The 18,303-nt window shown below is 42.5% G+C and overlaps 1 protein-coding gene and 1 long non-coding RNA gene across 2 annotated transcripts; one reads left to right on the top strand and one right to left on the bottom strand.

Annotated features, from left to right (window-relative positions):
- Positions 1-9,440: 9,440 nt before the first annotated feature.
- LOC148014262 (uncharacterized) lies at positions 9,441-14,833 on the bottom strand. Its single transcript, XR_015688769.1, has 2 exons — positions 14,507-14,833; positions 9,441-13,236 (listed from the first exon to the last, which is right to left on the bottom strand). It is a non-coding gene; the product is annotated as an uncharacterized LOC148014262 (long non-coding RNA).
- On the top strand, positions 9,790-14,113 carry LOC148014263 (pyrophosphate-energized vacuolar membrane proton pump 1-like). Its single transcript, XM_087667390.1, has 8 exons — positions 9,790-10,024; positions 10,441-11,015; positions 11,324-11,706; positions 11,848-11,934; positions 12,033-12,363; positions 12,530-12,940; positions 13,052-13,111; positions 13,700-14,113. The coding sequence occupies exons 1-8, from the start codon at positions 9,790-9,792 to the stop codon at positions 13,901-13,903; spliced, it is 2,286 nt and encodes a 761-aa protein (XP_087523516.1). The 3' UTR covers positions 13,904-14,113.
- Positions 14,834-18,303: the final 3,470 nt, after the last annotated feature.

Below are 18,303 nucleotides of genomic sequence, written 5' to 3'. Positions count from 1 at the left end.
ACTATAATTTGTGTTATAGCATTGTCATTTGATCCAGCAGTCATAATGCAAGAGGTGAAAGCACAATCAAAGACAAATAGGATGTTGTAAATGACTATAAAACAACCCTTGTTGAGTAAGTACAAATGTCCGAGCAATCAAAGCTCGAGACATATACATCAAAGCATCCATCACATCATACACATATTCGGGAGCATGAGTGTCAAATGAAGCTTCAATATCTATAAAAGTGATTAAGCATAAAAGCTCAAAACAATTGACCAAAACCCAAGTACATAAAATGTAGTTCAAATCCAAGTGCAAAAGCATGTCATGACCATATTTGAGCTCATATATCAATGTTAGACATCACCTAGATACATAGTAAACCCAAAATACCATGTAGGCATAATGTGCATTCAAAACATGAAGCTTACTATTGTATGCTCACTGTCCAAACTATCATGACAACTATAAAGCTATGCAAAAGTGAGCTAATCAAGCTCCAAATGATCCAAGTAGTATCCCAAAAGCATAACCATACTATTTGGGCACTAAAGTAGCATCCCTGAAGCATGAAACATGCATGATGGAATTTACTGTTTGTTGTCCAAACCAAAATTGTCTTGTCTTGTGTGAAACAAAGAATAGAAAACTATATAGAATCAACTCTAAGAGTGTCCAAATATATAGCTCTCATCACACACTTTGTTTCTAGCTATAGGATGCCTAAATTCAATACTATATGCAAAAGTTATGGCCAAAATACAGTAGTGCTGTCAAGTTGCTATAACTGTCCATGACTTCTATAGCATGTTCTGTATCCACTCAAAGTGGATAAAATGGTTGCTCTTCAAAATCAATAAGCACTCAATAAGGCTCACTTAAGCCTTAGGAAGCTCCTCAACAAGTGGGGAGCAAGCGAGAACAAGTTGGGAGAAGGGAAGACTCAATGCATACTTTAAGAGAAAGAAACTATCGTTGCCATGAAAACTTGAGCTGAAGCTTTGAATCAAAGCTGAAGCAAAGGATGAAGAAGCTCCTCGAATGGTAAGCTCCGATACCAGCTAAAAGTTAGAGCCTGAGTGGAAGTACACAAGCATAAGCAAGGGTTATGGCAGATAGAGCAAGAGATCAAGAGAGAGAAATACATCATATGTGGGAACTCTAATAGTCACAATGTGCGACCAACCTTCCCTTATTCAAATGTCATTGAAAGAATAAAGAATAAAGTGATAGTGATAAGTGTCCACCACGTGCAGTGTACAGGTATATGGGTATTGTCAATGTAATAAATACATTGGTGGTTAGGCACATGTACATTTACCCCCAACACAATGCCTATGGTGGTTTCAACTCAAGAGAGCAAGATTGGTATGTGGAAACTCCAACAACCAACCACTATGTGTGATCTGCCTTCCCATTATTATTCTATCATAGTAAAGAATAAATAATAAAGATGACAGTGATGGGTGAAGCCACCACTTGCAATGTACATGTTTGTGGATACTAAGTAGAAGGTAAATATGGGTAGCTAGGTACAAGCGGCATGTAACCCGCAACATCCCTCCCTCCCAACAAAGCATTTTGGAACAAGTTATGAAGACCATGAAAGGCCTAGGACTCTACTTTAATGCCATTTAGACACAAATGTTATTTGAAGACTATGACAGGATGAATGATGAACCCTGTAAAGCTTGGGATTTCTTTAGAGTTCTTCTATACACAAGGATGTTAATGCAAAGTAAAGAAGGGCAAAGAGACTTTCATTCAAGCTTCTACTAGAGGTCTTTTTACACCTTGAAATTTTCTCAAGAGGCTGGGGATTAGATCAAGGCCTTTTAAGACTTTTAGTAAGATGCTAAATGTGTTTGTTTTCTTTGCTTATCCATTAGGATGAAATAGAGATTTACTCATATTTCTTTGCTTTTTAAATCACATTAAGAAAGATAGCAATGATGGTGAAGCGATGATCGAGGGTAGGGAAGGAGGTAAGAGATGGCAAGCATGTGTCACAAGGGCCCCTGAGCTCCTGACTAACTGAAAGTTGATGCTTCTCTAGAGTTGTTAAGGATTTTATATGTAGATATTGTGCTCCTACTCGTAGAAGAGAAGGCACCCTCTCACATCATTCTTTATTCCTCGAAGGGGAACGAATGTCTCCTCTATTGCGATGACCATAGCCACAATTGAGCATCAACCTGGAATAACGTGCAGGGCTTGCACTATGTTGCTGAGAAATGATCAAATGCTGCTATGAAGCTGGCGCACTAGGTGATAGCAGACTGAAAATCATCAGTTAAGAAAGGAAGAGATGAATTGGAGCAAGAGCTAGAGGAGGATATGGAAAACAAAAGGGAGTGCTATATGGAAGATAGATGGACACTGAAGGCGGGCATTTAGTTACTGACAGTAGCTGCGCATCAAGCCTTGCATGGTCATACACACGAGTAGGCATGGTGCCTGCTCTCAGCAATCTACATCATTCAAATCAAGAGCCAAACTTGAGAAAGTCCCTTCCCCTACCCCAGCAACAGAGAGAGCCCCTTTCCCTCGCAGTCTTCAAGCGTATCCCTATCCTAACATCATCGATTACCATGTCATCCACATAAACGTCTGAGATCCCGCGTGACATTTCACTCCCCAAGGCAATGCCTACACTCGAAGGCATGCTACTCATAATGCGGCGAATAATGATGTTTGAGCTTGGCACTTCATAAGAAATGCCATACTCATCCAACCCACTTTTTATGGATATGAGGTCATCACCAGTGCTAATGAAGCAGTCCTCTATGCATACATTCGAGCTTGAATCAGGATCAATCCCATCAGTATTGGGTGAATCAAATGGAGCAAGGATAGTCAGATTCTGGATATGGACATTTCTGTAGTAAACAAGGTGGATATTCCAAAATGGAGAATCTTTGAATGTCAGGTTTGAGATGACAACATTTGCACAATCTTGCAACTCAACCAGTGAGCCACGACTGTAATCCAAGCTCTTATTATGGTACAACTCCCACCAAACTGCACCTTGCCCATCCACTATTCCATTATCACTTGTGATGACAACATCTGTAAGATTTCCATACCTCACCTTTGCTTCTCTCTCTGCTTGAACATCAGCCTTGTAGGCACTCTCTTTTAGTTGGATTTGGGATTGCAAATCAGCTTGTCTCTCAACGCCAGTCGCAAGTTTGGCCTCAAGAGCTCCAATCTTCTGAGATGCCTCCCCAGATTGTCTCTCGATAACGACCTTGGATTCTTTATCGATTGCCTTGGCCTTCTTTTGAGCTTCAAGAGTTGCATCCTCTACTACAAGAATGTTTAGAATTTGCTGGGATACCTCCTCTAGATTCTCTTTCAGCTTGCCTGTCTCCCCAACCTTTGCTTTAGCATGTACCCCTGCTTGAAGGATGGCATTCTGTGCAACTGCAAGTTCACACTCCAAAGCCTTGATTCCTGAACTGAAGGTCACTCTATTGTTGATTCATAGCCCCGAGTTGTCTCTCTAGAGATGATATCTGATCACAAAGCTCTCAGAGGTTACTGTGCAGCTTCTCTATCTCCTCGGTCTTCTTAGACAGAATCTTCTCAAAGGTGTCCATGGCCAGAAGGGACGCCTCTTGTGCAATAGAATTTTCATGTTGAAGTGCTTTCAGTTGGAATTCGAGCTCCTCAGAGAGAGCCCCTTCCCAGCAATTATTCCAGTCCCTATGCTATTTGCTGGGCCAGAAGAGGATGTAGGCGGTTGTTGCTAGGCTGGTTGTATATGTTGGGGGCTCCATACGACCACGGGCTACAAGGAGGGCAACCATGAATTTCTTGGAGTGGCCAGCCACTACCTCTTCCCCAAGCTTAAGCAAGGTATGTCTCATGGTTCTTGGTCTCTCTTCTCCAACCACTTGTTGAGTCCAACCTCTTGCTTGGAGAGATTAAAGAATTACATGAGTTCTTGCTTAGGCTGAAGCTATGGATCACCAATTGATTGCCCTCTTCCAGTATGCACTTCTTGAAATGCATGCATGACTGAGCACACTTCAAATTTCTTTCTTATTGGTTGTGAATTTAAGTCCTAACCCATAATCGTGCTTGGTCTTGAATCTTGATCACTAAGCCAAAAATCCTTTTTAAAAAAAAGGGGTAAGTGATGCAATCAGTGAGTCACTAATTTGCAGAGGTAACCCTTTTTCCATCCCATTTTCCTTATTGATCATGCATATCATGAAAGGCCCAATCCTCAATTTGTAAATGCATATCATGCTGGTTGCTTAATAATAAATGTCTACCATGTATATTCTGGGTGAGGAAAAGCCCAATGCCAGGTGAAGTGGCAAGACAAAAGAGGGGTGACCTCCCCCTTGCTATCAAAGACCCTGAAGAGGTGCACAACCCAGCCCGGGGGGAACTTTGCCCACCTCTCGGTGATTCGGAGCCCAAAAATTTATTGCAGGTGTAGGTACACTTGAATGAATAGCCCAAGCCCCAATCATTTACATTCCACAACCTTGTAGATATATTGGTAATGAGATGTATCACTCGGGAATGTATAGTGGATGTATGCAGTGATGGGCAGGGTATGCAGTCAAGAAATGGTCTTAGCAAGAGAACTATTGATGCAAATGATGTATGGCTCTATGTGGCATTGAAAACCACCATTGAGGCCCAGGATGTCTTGGAATAAGCACCTTAGCATTGGGATAATGTATGCTCATTGAAAGAGTTCTTGTAGGGTGTTGCAAACAGCTAGTCCCACACAGTCAGCCCGCAAAAGTCAATTACAACAAAGCCTTCTTGTGACTGAGCGCGAACCCCATAGCTCAATTTGAAGAGGTCATCGTCTCTTCAATCTGAGCCAAAAATATCCCCATTCCACCCTATAGTTTGGGAGATACGTCCAGTTTTGTGCTCAAAGGTACTGTGGGATAGGCAGCAGTCCTACACAGTCAGCCCACAAAAGTCAATTACAACAAAGCCATGATCATTTACTGTTAGAGATATTATTACATTCCCTCGTAGAGGTGATCAAGAGCTTTAATTTGAATCAAAAAGGTCGGTGATTGGAGCTTCCTAGCTCAAGATATTGCCATTTCTATAACAGGGGGTCTAGTGGACTGCACTTAGGATGGCAGGCCACAGGGGAAAAGTAAAGGCCCAAGAGGACTTCCAGCGTGAAATAAGGGACTCCCGTGGCTCAATGAATGACCTAGCTCAGCCCAAGAGGATTGTGAAGAAATGTTTGAAGATGGTGCCCCCTAGATGGATCACTTGGCTATGCTTAACCATACTCTATGCCAACATGAGACCAGTCATGGCGACCAGCATTGAGAGTTGGAACAATGCCATAAGGAGATGGAAACCCGCCAAGATCAGCGTCATTTTGAGATGATGGCCAAGATGGACTTACTCATCGAGCGCATGGGCGCCCTCATCCCCGCCATCGAACCCTCCTCGGCTTAGCCCAAGGAGCATGTTCCTCTCCGTGAGGCCAACTGCCCTCCTCCCTTGGAGGCCGGGCATAGCCCACAAGGTTTTGGTGGCACCCATGGCTTTCCCCATAGCACTTATGAGATGGGCAAGCCCTCCACTCGACATGATGAACCCATCCTTCCCTCCCCCATTACGAACCCTTCAAGCCCATCCTTGGGACAACAACTCCCCCGTAATGGAAGCTATACACATACTCATGGGAATGGCCAGCAAGGGCCTAATGCAAATTTTGGGCAGCATGTTTATGGGCAACAATATGGCCAAAGTTTTGGTAATAGTCAGTAGCAAATAGATGTACATGAGCAGCAGGGTTATTATCACCATATGTAGTATGGCCATCATGAGTATCATTATGAGCAACAGCCACATTGGTATGACCCTCCATATGGATAGCATGAGCATTATGGTCATGGGCATCCATCTGTTGTACATGAGCAACAAGATGACTATGAGCAGCATGTCAAAACTATTACTAAGTTGACCAATGGTGATGAGCATGTGTGTAGATTGCTATCTAAGGCTAAACGCATTAGACACCTTACTAGTGATATGATATGAGAAGTGCATGCTGCGGGCTTATGCTTTCGATGTGCTAAGCCGATATCTTGTGATCATCACGACAAATGTAGAGCACAGAATGCAAAACTCCTATTTGTATTCAAATATCATTATGGCAAGGATAGGACAGATCTTGTTGAAGACCATTTTGATGTGGGTCCAAAGCAAGACGAACTTTCATTCAAGAAAGAAGATCATGTAGATCTTAAAGATCATGCTCATATTATGGAAGAAAACATGTCCTTTCAGGAGACCCTTCGGTTTGTACACATGTCACATATAAGGGTTGATGCAGTACACTTTTCAGCTTATGCAACCCCATGTGTTATTGATAGCATCCAAGTGCAGACCGAGCTTAATCATACGATGCTTATGGCAGACTCGATGCAACATCTAGTGATACTGACCATTCTAGATTTAATTGTGGATGGTAACCCAATGCATGGAAAGGATAACCACTTTCCATCTGACCCCGATGGTAGTGCAGAGAACCACACTTACATGGATGACCTGTATGCTACTGATGCTTACCATGCAGATTATCCATTTGATCTCGGGGGTTAAAAAAAGCTTTATTTACATCAGCACTCCCCCGGTGCAGTCCCCTCACCTTGAGGCAGCAACCTTGGCTAAAGGACAACTCGATTTGGGCCTGTTTTGCAATAGATAGCCATCTGTTTTCGAATAGTTTTGGGTCTGCATTAATTGCACCCATCCATGACCTACTTGGGTTGAAAGTATGCTCAACGAGCTTCGTTTTGACATGCGAGACGTCTTGTTTGGAGTTGCCCATGGCAAGTTATGATCAGTTTTCCACTGCAGGCCTGTTCGGGACAGCATGATTGGGCATGTTTTGCAGTAGACAACCATTTGTTTTCTAATAGATTTGGGCCTGCATTAATTGCACCCATGCATACCTACTTGGGCTAAAAGTACGCTCAACGAGCTTCGTTTTGACATGCGGAACGTCTCGTTTGGAGTTGCCCATGGCAAGTTATGATCAATTTTCCACTATAGGCCTGTTCGGGATAGCATGCTGTCTAGTGTTGTACAACCCTTCTTGTTTGGAATTGGTGTCTATCCTTGTATTGAGTTACCTTCTTCCCTCATGCTCACACTACATACATGCTCGTAGGCCACCGTTCCACAAGCTTTCACCCCCCCCCCCCCCCCCCCCCCCCCAGCCATACTAATACGTCCTCTTTTTGTTTTTTAGGGCAAAAACCTTCTGGGTTGGGATGGAATGTAAAGAATGGGATTAGAGGGTGTTACACGGGGTTAACACAGGGTTAGCACATGCGAATACCCGATTACACTGATGGGGTATTTAAGGTGTACGAGGACCTGATCAGGGTACCATTTTGATAAATACAAATCTGTCTCCTCACCTTCACCCTCAGCTCCCATGGCTTCCCCTCTCTCTCTCCCCTCTTTCTCTCTCTTTTCATGTCATTCTCTCTCTTCTCCTAGTCATTCTCTCTCCTCTGCTCTCTTCTGCAGTCTTCTTCCTTCTCTCTCTCTCTTTTAGGTCTCCTTCATTACACTCCACTAATGTGAAAATACCAAGAAGAGACAAATAGAGTTGGATTGTAGAAACAAGTGTCCATTGCTTACCTCATTCTTGCATTTAAGTTATAGTGAAAAATACAAGAAGGGACAACCTACCCATTCCTTAGAGGACCTTCTTGCCGCATGTTTTGGGAAGGAATGAGGATTACAAGGGCAAATTTTGTGCATTCTCGCTAATGGCTACATAACATGTCCTTTATTTGCATTTATTTTCCAAACTTTTGCCTTTTAACAAGAAAAAGTTCGAGAACTTGCATGTCACTTTTAACCCTTCCACTGCTTGCTTGTAGGTCACGCCCCATTCCAAACCTTTTTTAATACTTGAAAAGGAACACTGACCATGAGTTAGGGGAGAGGGTAACTTGGAGCAATAGCTAGTAGTAGTTGAAGTGAGTGATGTGACATGCCACAGGAAGGTAAGCTCGAATTGTGTTGAGGTGCTTGTCACCAAACACTCTATGGGAAGGTCCTCTTACCTCATTCTTATATTGAACTTATATACCCTTATCCTTGCATTTAAGTGATAACGAGTTACATTTGTTGCTTTGATACGAAGTACATTGTCATGTGCATGCAAACAATGCGAGTGGCCTTCATATCAAAATATTAGACAAAAAGCCTTACCTAAAATCTAACGTGGGGAAACTTAGGAATCATGGAAGTAAGGCATTTACATGGGTTACACACCAAGGGGAAAACCTTGCCCACCAAAAAATTGAAGGGGCGTATTGACACATGGTGATGACATATATAGGCGCCCGATTTTACGAATTGCAGACAGATTTGGATAAGCAATACTCCCCGCCCAACTTGCATCATGCACACCCAACCCAGTAAAAACACCACTTTGGCAGAAGTCAATTGTTGGCTAAGCCACTGCGCCATAACACACTTCATGACAACATGCGAGTGTTTTAGTGTGTAAACACCATGTGCCCAGTTTTTGGGATTTCTAGCTTGTTCGGAAGGGGAACACCACCCTTAGAAGCTTTTACAAGTAGAAGCTAGGGCTTTAGGAGTGGCTTTTAAAAAGTGGGCACACAGCCCATGTGAACTAGCCGCATTTTGCAGCATCGGTCTGATACAATAATGGCGGGAATCCTATGCCTCGCAGAGAATATAGAGAGAGACTCGCAAACTAAAAGGCTATGGAATCCTTTCCCCCCCTTCTTTTTCTGCGTGGCTTTTCCTCCCTTTCCTCGCATTATCGTGCGCGCCCTGTTACATGATTTGATCTGAAATTTCCGAATCTCGAAAGGCATCCAACGACTAGTGATTCCTTCTTAGACCTGATGAGAGGCTGAGGCTCTCTCTCTCGTCTCTATTAATAAGAAAATTGCCAGCGAAATTAAAGAAATCAAGCGAAAAACGTGCACGACTTGCGTTGTGCGAGCATGGAAACAGGAAATTAACAAAAAACTGGTTAAGATTATATTATATTATCACGTAAAGATTTGGGTTTTTTCTTAAAAATGGGAAGGTAAAAAAGAAGAGAGAAGAGAGTGTTGATCTGAGATATGGACGTGTGCATCAGAGAGAGTTGCTCGCATTGATGTGAGAGGGTTGTGGTTGGAACAGCAGGAAAACGTGAATCTTGGGGCCATTTGAAAATTGCTCCAATTTTGAATTAATTCTTTTTCTGATAATTTTCATGCAAAATTTTAATTAATTTCTACCCAATTCTGATTAATTTTCATATTTATGGAGAATTATTTAAAAAAAACCTGTGGGTCTAGACTCTGGACTCTGGTCAGTGGTGGTTGATTAGGGTAGCCCATCGAGGCCTCTCTCTCTTTCGCTTCCTTTTTTTGGGAAGAAGAATCAGTCCATGTTGTGTTTGTTGAGAGGTTTGAGATATGGTGATGATAAAAGATGATGATGATGATGATGATGGATGATGGTTGATCTAGTGTTTAGGTAGTGGGCTCCATGAATGGATCTATCCAGCTAGCACCCCTTTAGGCTAACTGTCCCTTGCCTCTCACGCAAAACCCATACAAAAGAAGAGTAGATCACCACCCCTGCACACACTCCACAAGGGGTGGTACAAAGAGAGAGAGAGAGAGAGAGAGAGAGAGAGAGAGATCTGGCTCCAGCTTGCCAGTTCAAGCAGGAGGCCCAGTAGCTCTCAGGCCTCATTGCCTCCTTGCCAGATCCAGTAAGTAGGAGGGCTTGCACACAGTGCATACAGCCATGTCTCTGCTCACCACCACCGTCACGGAGATCGCCATCCCGGTTGCAGCCATAATTGGCATTGGCTTTGCCCTGTTCCAATGGTACCTGGTGTCCTTTGTCTCAGTGTCGGCCTCCAGCTCCAAGTCTACCGACAACGGCCATAATGAGTACCTCCTCCACCAAGAAGAGGGAGATGGTGATGGTGCTCATGTGGTTGCCAAATGTGCTGAGATACAGGAAGCCATCTCTGTGGGTGAGTGGCTCTCTGTTTTGCCTCTTTTCATTTTTCCCTCCTTTTCTTGTTTTGAAATACGTACATTGTATTGCAATGCTTGGTGCACTTAATCTAGGAATTTTAAACACTGCCGCTGGCCAGATCTGATCTGTACGGAGCCATATGAGCCTGTTACCTGCTTCCATTAATTGCCTCCTGATTATGTTAAAATTCATGTTTGAAGCATCAACTCCATGCCTTCCAGAGCTTTTGCATATGATCCTGCATTATGCATCATCATGCTAGCAGTTCTTTCATCATGCCTCTTTTGTTCTCTGCACTGCTTTCCAAACTGTTTTTTTTCCTATTAGCTCTGTACAGTTCTGGTCTGTGATTTATGTGCTAGGTTCAAGCATGCTGATCCCTATTGGTTTTGTGCCTTTGGCCGTTGGCAGGTGCAAACTCATTTCTTCTGACTGAGTACAAGTACCTCGGGATATTTTTGGGGATATTTGCTGTGGTGATATTTGTATTCCTAGGTTCTGTAGAGAATTTCAGTCTATCAACACAGACCTGTGAATATGATTCATCACAGCAGTGTGCTCCGGCTCTTATTACTGCAGCCTTCACAACAGCAGCCTTTATTCTTGGGGTCTTGACATCTGTCCTGTCAGGTTATCTTGGGATGAAGATTGCAACCTATGCCAATGCCCGGACAACGCTAGAGGCTCGAAAAGGAGTAGGAAAGGCTTTCATTGCAGCGTTCCGCTCTGGGTCAGTGATGGGGTTTTTGCTTGCTGCAAATGGACTCTTAGTTCTCTACATTATCATCAATGTGTTCAGGCTGTATTACCAAACAGAATGGGAGGGCCTATTTGAGGCTATCACTGGGTATGGGCTTGGCGGTTCTTCAGTGGCCTTGTTTGGTAGAGTGGGTGGAGGGATCTATACCAAGGCTGCTGATGTGGGCGCAGATCTGGTTGGGAAGGTGGAAAGGAATATCCCTGAAGATGATCCACGGAATCCAGCGGTATGTTCTCAGCTGTACTGCTTCCTCTAATTACCACACAGCACATCTCAATACACTCACTTGATGAAGGAAGTTCCAGGTAGCAATTGGCATTTATAAAACTGAAATTGACGTCATCATTTAAATATCCTTCCATATTGTGAGTCATGACAGAACATTATATCACACATGAGAGCAAACCCAGACCAAGTTTGAATCACCTATTTGAGAAAAGCTGATTGCAATAACTGTGGTGCATAAACTTGGAACAGATTTGAGTATGTAAGAGTGCAAATCATCTGATTTATGTTTCCATGCTTGTTTTGTAGGTGATTGCAGACAATGTAGGGGACAATGTTGGTGACATTGCAGGAATGGGATCTGATCTGTTTGGCTCTTTTGCTGAGTCGTCTTGTGCAGCTCTGGTTGTGGCATCTATTTCATCATTTGGTACCAACCATGACTTCACAGCAATGTGCTTCCCCTTGCTGATCAGCTCCATGGGCATCATCGTTTGTCTGATCACAACTTTGTTCGCAACCGATTTCTTTGAGATCACTGATGTAAAGCAAATTGAGCCTGCGTTGAAGAGACAGCTACTCATCTCAACTGCCCTCATGACAGTTGGCATCTTTCTTGTTTGCTGGCTGGCCCTCCCGACTTCATTCCAGATCTATGATCTAGGAAGCACTCCAAAGGTGGTGCAGTGGTGGTAAAGTACTTTGAAGCCTATGCTTAATTGCAAGAGAAATCGTGGGCATTTTATTTTGGCTCCTTCCTTGCAATTAATTCTTGATAAACATGTTGCTTTCTTTTCGGTATTCTGATTACACTGTAACTTCTTTGTTTGTAGGCAACTCTTCTTCTGTGTTGGTGTTGGTCTCTGGGCTGGCCTCATCATTGGTTACACAACTGAATATTTCACTAGTAATGCATACAGGTACTGCTTACTCTAGAATTGCTTTTATAAGAGCTGTCTCTTCATGTTGCACATGCGTAACATTTCTCATAATGCTGATGATGGCCCTTCTATTGCAGCCCTGTGCAAGATGTAGCAGATTCCTGCAGGACAGGAGCTGCGACTAATGTTATTTTTGGCTTGGCATTGGGTTATAAATCTGTCATCATTCCGATATTTGCTATAGCAGTAGCAATGTATGTGAGCTATGCTCTTGCTGTCTTCTATGGAGTTGCAGTGGCAGCACTAGGCATGCTCAGCACCATTGCCACTGGCCTCGCCATTGATGCATATGGACCCATCAGTGACAATGCTGGTGGTATTGCAGAGATGGCTGGTATGAGCCATAGGATTCGTGAGAGAACAGATGCGTTGGATGCTGCTGGAAACACAACTGCTGCCATTGGCAAGGTAAAGACAGATGTGTATAATGTGGTTGTTTGTCATATTTTTTGGTCGAGAACTCTGGGCTTATCTGCTGCTGCTGAATGACACTTATAGTATGTCTTTGTCGTTTTGGCATTTGATTGCTGTATGTCAGAAGTGCTGTCCCTGATAATAGTATTCCCAAATGCAGGGTTTTGCAATTGGTTCAGCTGCCCTTGTGTCCCTTGCTTTGTTTGGAGCATATGTGAGTCGTGCCTCTCTATCAAGTGTTGATGTTCTGTCAGCAAGAGTCTTCATTGGGTTGCTTGTGGGAGCAATGCTGCCCTATTGGTTTTCTGCAATGACCATGAAAAGCGTAGGAAAGGCAGCTTTGAGCATGGTAGAGGAAGTAAGAAGACAATTCAACACCATCCCAGGACTCATGGAAGGCACCACCAAGCCCGATTACGCAACTTGTGTAAAAATCTCAACAGATGCCTCCATTAAGGCAATGATTCCTCCTGGAGCTTTAGTCATGTTGACACCATTGATTGTTGGCATTCTCTTTGGAGTGGAAACTCTGGCTGGACTTCTTGCTGGGGCTCTGGTTTCTGGTGTGCAGGTAACCTTTTTCATCAGGCTCTCTTGCTAATTTATCATATTTTTGACCTTGTATCTTGGGAAGGTTTAAAGAGATTATGTAAGTGAGGTGTGACTTGCTATTTTGTTGCAGATTGCCATTTCTGCTTCGAACACAGGAGGTGCTTGGGACAATGCAAAGAAGTACATCGAGGTTGGTTTTGATTCCAAAGCTTGCTTTAGAAAGTGGTCAATGGTTCCGTCTCATGTTTTGCTTGGCGTTCTTAGCTTCCTTAGACACACATGCATGCAATGTGACCTCACAAGAGTGAATGACACCTGGGATTGTCATCACAATGCACAAGAAAATTTAGACATTCCAATGAAAAATTGCTTGGTGTCGTTAGCTTCCTTAGACGCACATGTATACAATGTGATCTCACAGCAATGGATGACCCTTGGAATTGTCATCACAATGCACAAGAAATTTTGAGACAATTTCCTATGAAAAATTGCTACAGTGGATAAGTCTTGGAAGTGTCATCACAATGCACAAGAATTATTAGACAAATTCCTATGAACTGCATACCTAGCTAAGTGTGGTTGGGAAGGGGGCCTTCCGGCTCAGGGTGGCCCCCAACCGCATCTAGCTAGGTATATGGTGCCTCCAGAGCAGAAGCTCATGATGTTGGACAGTATAGGGAAAGGACAAGTGAAAAGAGCCCTTTTCCGACATGGGAAAATGTCAAAAATTTCTTGCGACAGTAAAGACTAACCTTCTGTTTTGATGTGGTGAATGCAGGCTGGAGCATCTGAGCATGCACGGTCCCTGGGTCCCAAGGGATCGGATGCTCACAAAGCCGCAGTTATTGGGGACACAGTGGGTGACCCCCTGAAGGACACCTCTGGACCTTCCCTCAACATCCTGATCAAGCTTATGGCAGTGGAGTCCCTTGTCTTTGCACCTTTCTTTGCAGCCCATGGTGGCTTGCTTTTCAAGATTTAGCTGATGTCCCTGTTAGTTTGTGAGATCAGATTAGGGTTTTTGCCTGTGCATTCTGGTTCTGGGGTTGAGATCGCAAGGGTCATGGACCTTGGTTCCTGCCTAGTCTTCCATTGAGGATGAGTCAATTTTGTAGTGTTGATTGAGGCGTTTGGAGCTGAGAACAGCCCAGTTTTGCCTCTTTAATCTTAAACCATAAATTCTTTTTGAATACTTCGTGCTTTCTGCGTATTCTGTGTAGTTGGTCTCTTTGAGAGCTCTGGATGTAACAAGAGTACGAGGATGTCGAGCCTAAATGGTGGAAATGTAGCGGAATTCTTTCATCCTACTCTGAATCTAAGTACTCAGTAATACAAATTTAGTCATGTGGTAATATTGAAAATTGCTTTGAAGGTTACCCATGCATGCAAAAACTGCAACAAGAAATGCTTAGATTACCAACCACAGAATAGAAAGTTTGTCATTAGCATGCTTCCAATAGACGTTAGTTATGCACAGAATTCGAGAAATGGATGCTCCATCCTTCCAAGTTACTGGTGCAACAACTCACCCAGAATTGTCAGACAAATTCCCATGATAGATTTCTGTGAGGGAGGGACTGCATACCTAACTAGGCGTGGTTGGAGTAGGTGGCAGAGCCGGCCTCGTCGGGATGTTTGAACACTGTAGGGGAAAACAAGGGAAAAGAGTCCCTTTTACCGCATGGGGAAATGCCAAAAACTGTCAGACATGGACTGCAGTGATTGCTGACAGTGGATCATTACCTAAGAGCTTTACTGCAGCCGGCCATGAAACAGAACAATGGATCTGCCACGTAATGTGTGCAGGCCCCCCCCTTACCCTCCACCTGCAATCTGCGCTTGTTGCCCGCCTGCCTGCCTACGTGCACCCACCTGCTCAATCCTGGCGTGAAGCACCCAGTTGCGTATCTACTATCTACTTCCACTACTATCATTACGCAAAGCTTTGGAGGGGGCTGCCATGTGTTGTGCACGTTGCTACACTAGCAACCTGCCTATAGCCCTCTTGCCATCTGTGCTTGCCGGCCTACCGGGCCATCCCTAGCATAAAGCACCTAGTTGCTAAATTAAGTGAAAGGTCAGTGACAGTTTTCTCTCTTGGTGGTAGAGAATTTCTTTGTGTAAGATACCTTTGCAATAAAAGATGCTCTAGTTGCTAGACACCTAAGACTCCAAGTTGTAGTTGCCATTGCTGATGGAGATTTGCTATGAGTTTAGGGTTTGTTGCTAGATGATCTTTTTGTTACACCGAATGCAAAATGCAGTCTATCCAAGTACTTAGTCTTTGTGTACGATACCTTTGCAATAAAAGATGCTTTAGTTGCTAGACACCTAAGACTCCAATTTGTAGTTGCCATTGTTGATGGAGATTTGCTATGAGTTTAGGGTCTATTGTTAGATGATCTTTTTGTTACATTGAATGCAAAATGCAGTCTATCCAAGTACTTAGTACGTGGCTCACCTTTGATTGACTTCTAACACATTGTAGTTGATCTTTTTGTGGTATTCGAATTATCATAGGCTACAAAGTTAGATTCAAGTATGAATTCTAGTTTGATGTTTTAGGGTTTAGGGAAAATCTCTAAGACCACTAATATGGATCCCAAGAGGAAACACCAAGAGCTAGTATGAGTGCAACAAGAGGAGGTCAAAAGCATTGTCACCCATGCTCCCAAATCAATTGAGCCTAAAAAATGCTTTCCACCAATCACAAAATCCTCCTTGTTAATTGGCAAACTACTTAAGCCGCCACCAAAACCTTTGACATGCAACTACTACTTGATTTGAAGCAAAACTTGAACAATCATAGTTGTCATTGTTCTATTCAAAGTTTTAAAAGGTATGGAACCACATATGTTAAGAATAGGGTAAGATTTACTCGACACAATATAGCCACCCCTACAAGGGCTATTTTTTGGTTTAGTGTTACTATGATTTCTTTCAACAAGGAATATTTCATTGAACAATTTTTTGTGAAATGTTAAAAAATGTCCCACCTTTTTAAGAAAAATCATTATTTGCTATCTACTATTATAAATAAATAATAAATATATATACATAATGTGGTGTATTAATATAATACATGATGTATAATTATATTTTACAATATATAGAATTATGTCTAAAAAATTATATATATGATATTTTACACTCATGCATAGATATATGTAATTTATATAATTATATGCATTGTATCAAATTATAATATATGTAATGTAATGACTAAATCATACAAAATTCTCTCCTTATAACACAAAGTGGGTCTGTCAACCCCTTTGTGTTATTAACTACAAAGGGGTTGTTATTACCTATTACATAGAATAATATTAATATGTATAATTAAATATTAACTACATACAAATTATTTATGTATACGATCTATGATATATTACATACGATATACCATTTACAATGTATTATATTATACACAATTTATGTAATTATGTAATAATAATAATAATAACTTAACAATTAATGAATGTATTGGTAGAGGGGAGCCAAGGAATTCTCAAGTCTAGGTTGATCTAAGAAGGATGCAAACCTAATTTGGATTGGGGGGTTTCTTAGGGGGGTTGCCCTTCCCTTTCTTACTTCTAGTCTTCATGCCAATCTCTTGAAGGTCGGTCGCAAGTGACTTAGAAGGAGGAGATGAATAAGAATTTGTGATCGAGACCCAATTCTTTGATGATGCAAGAATACAAGAGGTTGAATTCGAAGTAGAGGTTAACCACCACGACCTTCACCATCTAACAAAGGATATTGGTCCCTTGGGATCTTAAGGAAAATCCTAGGTAGAGGAAGAGTCCCTTTCCCTAGCTGCCAATATCCTTGCTTATGTTGAAACTCCCAAAGCTGTTAATGGGACCCTAGGGACTTGCATAGGGACCGGTCCTTCAATGGAAGCAAAAGAAGGCAGTCCAAAGTCGATATGAGCTAGGCTAGTCCCATTAGCATCGAGAAAGGCTAGAAGGGGAAAGGGGGAGCTAATGAACAAAGTCATAGGTAATGCCTAAATCATACAAAATTCTCTCCCTATAACACAAAGGGGTTGATGGACCCACTTTGGGCCAAAATCATCCATGATTGGCTTTGTGAAGTGGCCTTAACACCCGACTTTCTATGCCTCTAGGAGATTAAGGCTCAAGGAGCTTGTTTAGACAAAAATGGGACTACTCTTGGCACTCCACCAACCACGAGGGTGAAAGTGGAGGCACTACACTAGGAGAGCACAATAGACTCAAGGGACAAATCATGTAGATAGTAAGGGACAATGATCACAAATGGGTAGAAGTAGTAATTGAAGGGGAATATGAAATTGCTATCACCTCATTCTATGCTATTAGATTGGCCTTAGTAGTTAGGGTGGGTTTGTGGAATTCCCTCAAAACTATGCAATACCCCTTTATATTAATGAGTGACTCTAATATGGTAGAATGCTTGGAGAACAAATTTGAGGGGAGAGGACATGAAATTTTTAGGTAGGAAAAAAAGGAGTGGGCTAGTCTTAAGGGATTCCATGACTGAGTCCATGCAAGACCTTATTCAAGTTACACACGGGAAAATAATCAAAGGCCTCCCTACCTATGTAACACTAGATTAGATAGATGCTATATCTTGATAGGCCTCCTTGGGTCCTATGTGGATTATAAACAAAGAGTCTACTAGTTTGTCATCCTCTTAGACCACCGGCTTGTCCTCACCACCCTTCATCTGAATGGCTTCACCAACATCAAGTTTGGTTGGTTTCACGCAGACCCATCTCTATTCCAATTTCATCACACTCAAAAAGGCATAACAGACATTTGGAGGAAGCACTTCCCCTTCCATGGGAGCCCAGCCAAGGCATGGACCCAAGCAATCAAAGAATCTCGGGACTTCTTGCGGAATTCCCAAAAAACTGTTTGACCAACATTAGGTAGCAAACAGAGGGCTAAAGCATACTAGGAGGTAATCGAATAGGAGGCATGTATCACAACTAGGGATTCTCACTTGCAACAATCCCTACTCCAATCTAGGGTAGACATGTGCAGGAGAAGATTGTAGAAGTAGAAAGCCTCAAAATATTTTTTAAGGATTGGTGGTCAAAGAAACTTGATAGACCATCCAAGGAAAAATTCCTCCTACTTAGACAAAAACATGACAAAGAAAAAATCCCTTGGGAAGGAAGACAATTCATATGTCCTTTCCTAGTAGGAAGAAAACCTATCCTAAAATCATGACCACATTTTTTCCATATTCAGCCAGCTGAGTCCATCATCTCCCCACCTACTAGAAATTGAAGTTAATGCCTCCAGCTGTTGCAAAAAGATGGTTACTCAAGAGTTGGCAGCTCTCCTAGATTTTTGACTTGCTCAAGTTAGAAGTTGAAGACACAATCAAATC

This window comes from Lygodium microphyllum, chromosome 25 (genome assembly GCF_053477565.2).
Source record: "Lygodium microphyllum isolate KBCC chromosome 25, Lygodium_microphyllum_v1.1.10, whole genome shotgun sequence".
Taxonomy (NCBI): domain Eukaryota; kingdom Viridiplantae; phylum Streptophyta; class Polypodiopsida; order Schizaeales; family Lygodiaceae; genus Lygodium; species Lygodium microphyllum.
This window is presented reverse-complemented; position numbering and strand designations above follow the sequence as displayed.

Coding starts and splice junctions, on each gene's coding strand:
- LOC148014263 (XM_087667390.1), top strand. CDS start 9,790: ATGTCTCTGCTCACCACCACCGTCACGGAGATCGCCATCCCGGTTGCA. Junction 11,016..11,323: donor ATGATCCACGGAATCCAGCG/GTATGTTCTCAG, acceptor CTTGTTTTGTAG/GTGATTGCAGACAATGTAGG. Junction 13,112..13,699: donor ATGCAAAGAAGTACATCGAG/GTTGGTTTTGAT, acceptor TGGTGAATGCAG/GCTGGAGCATCTGAGCATGC.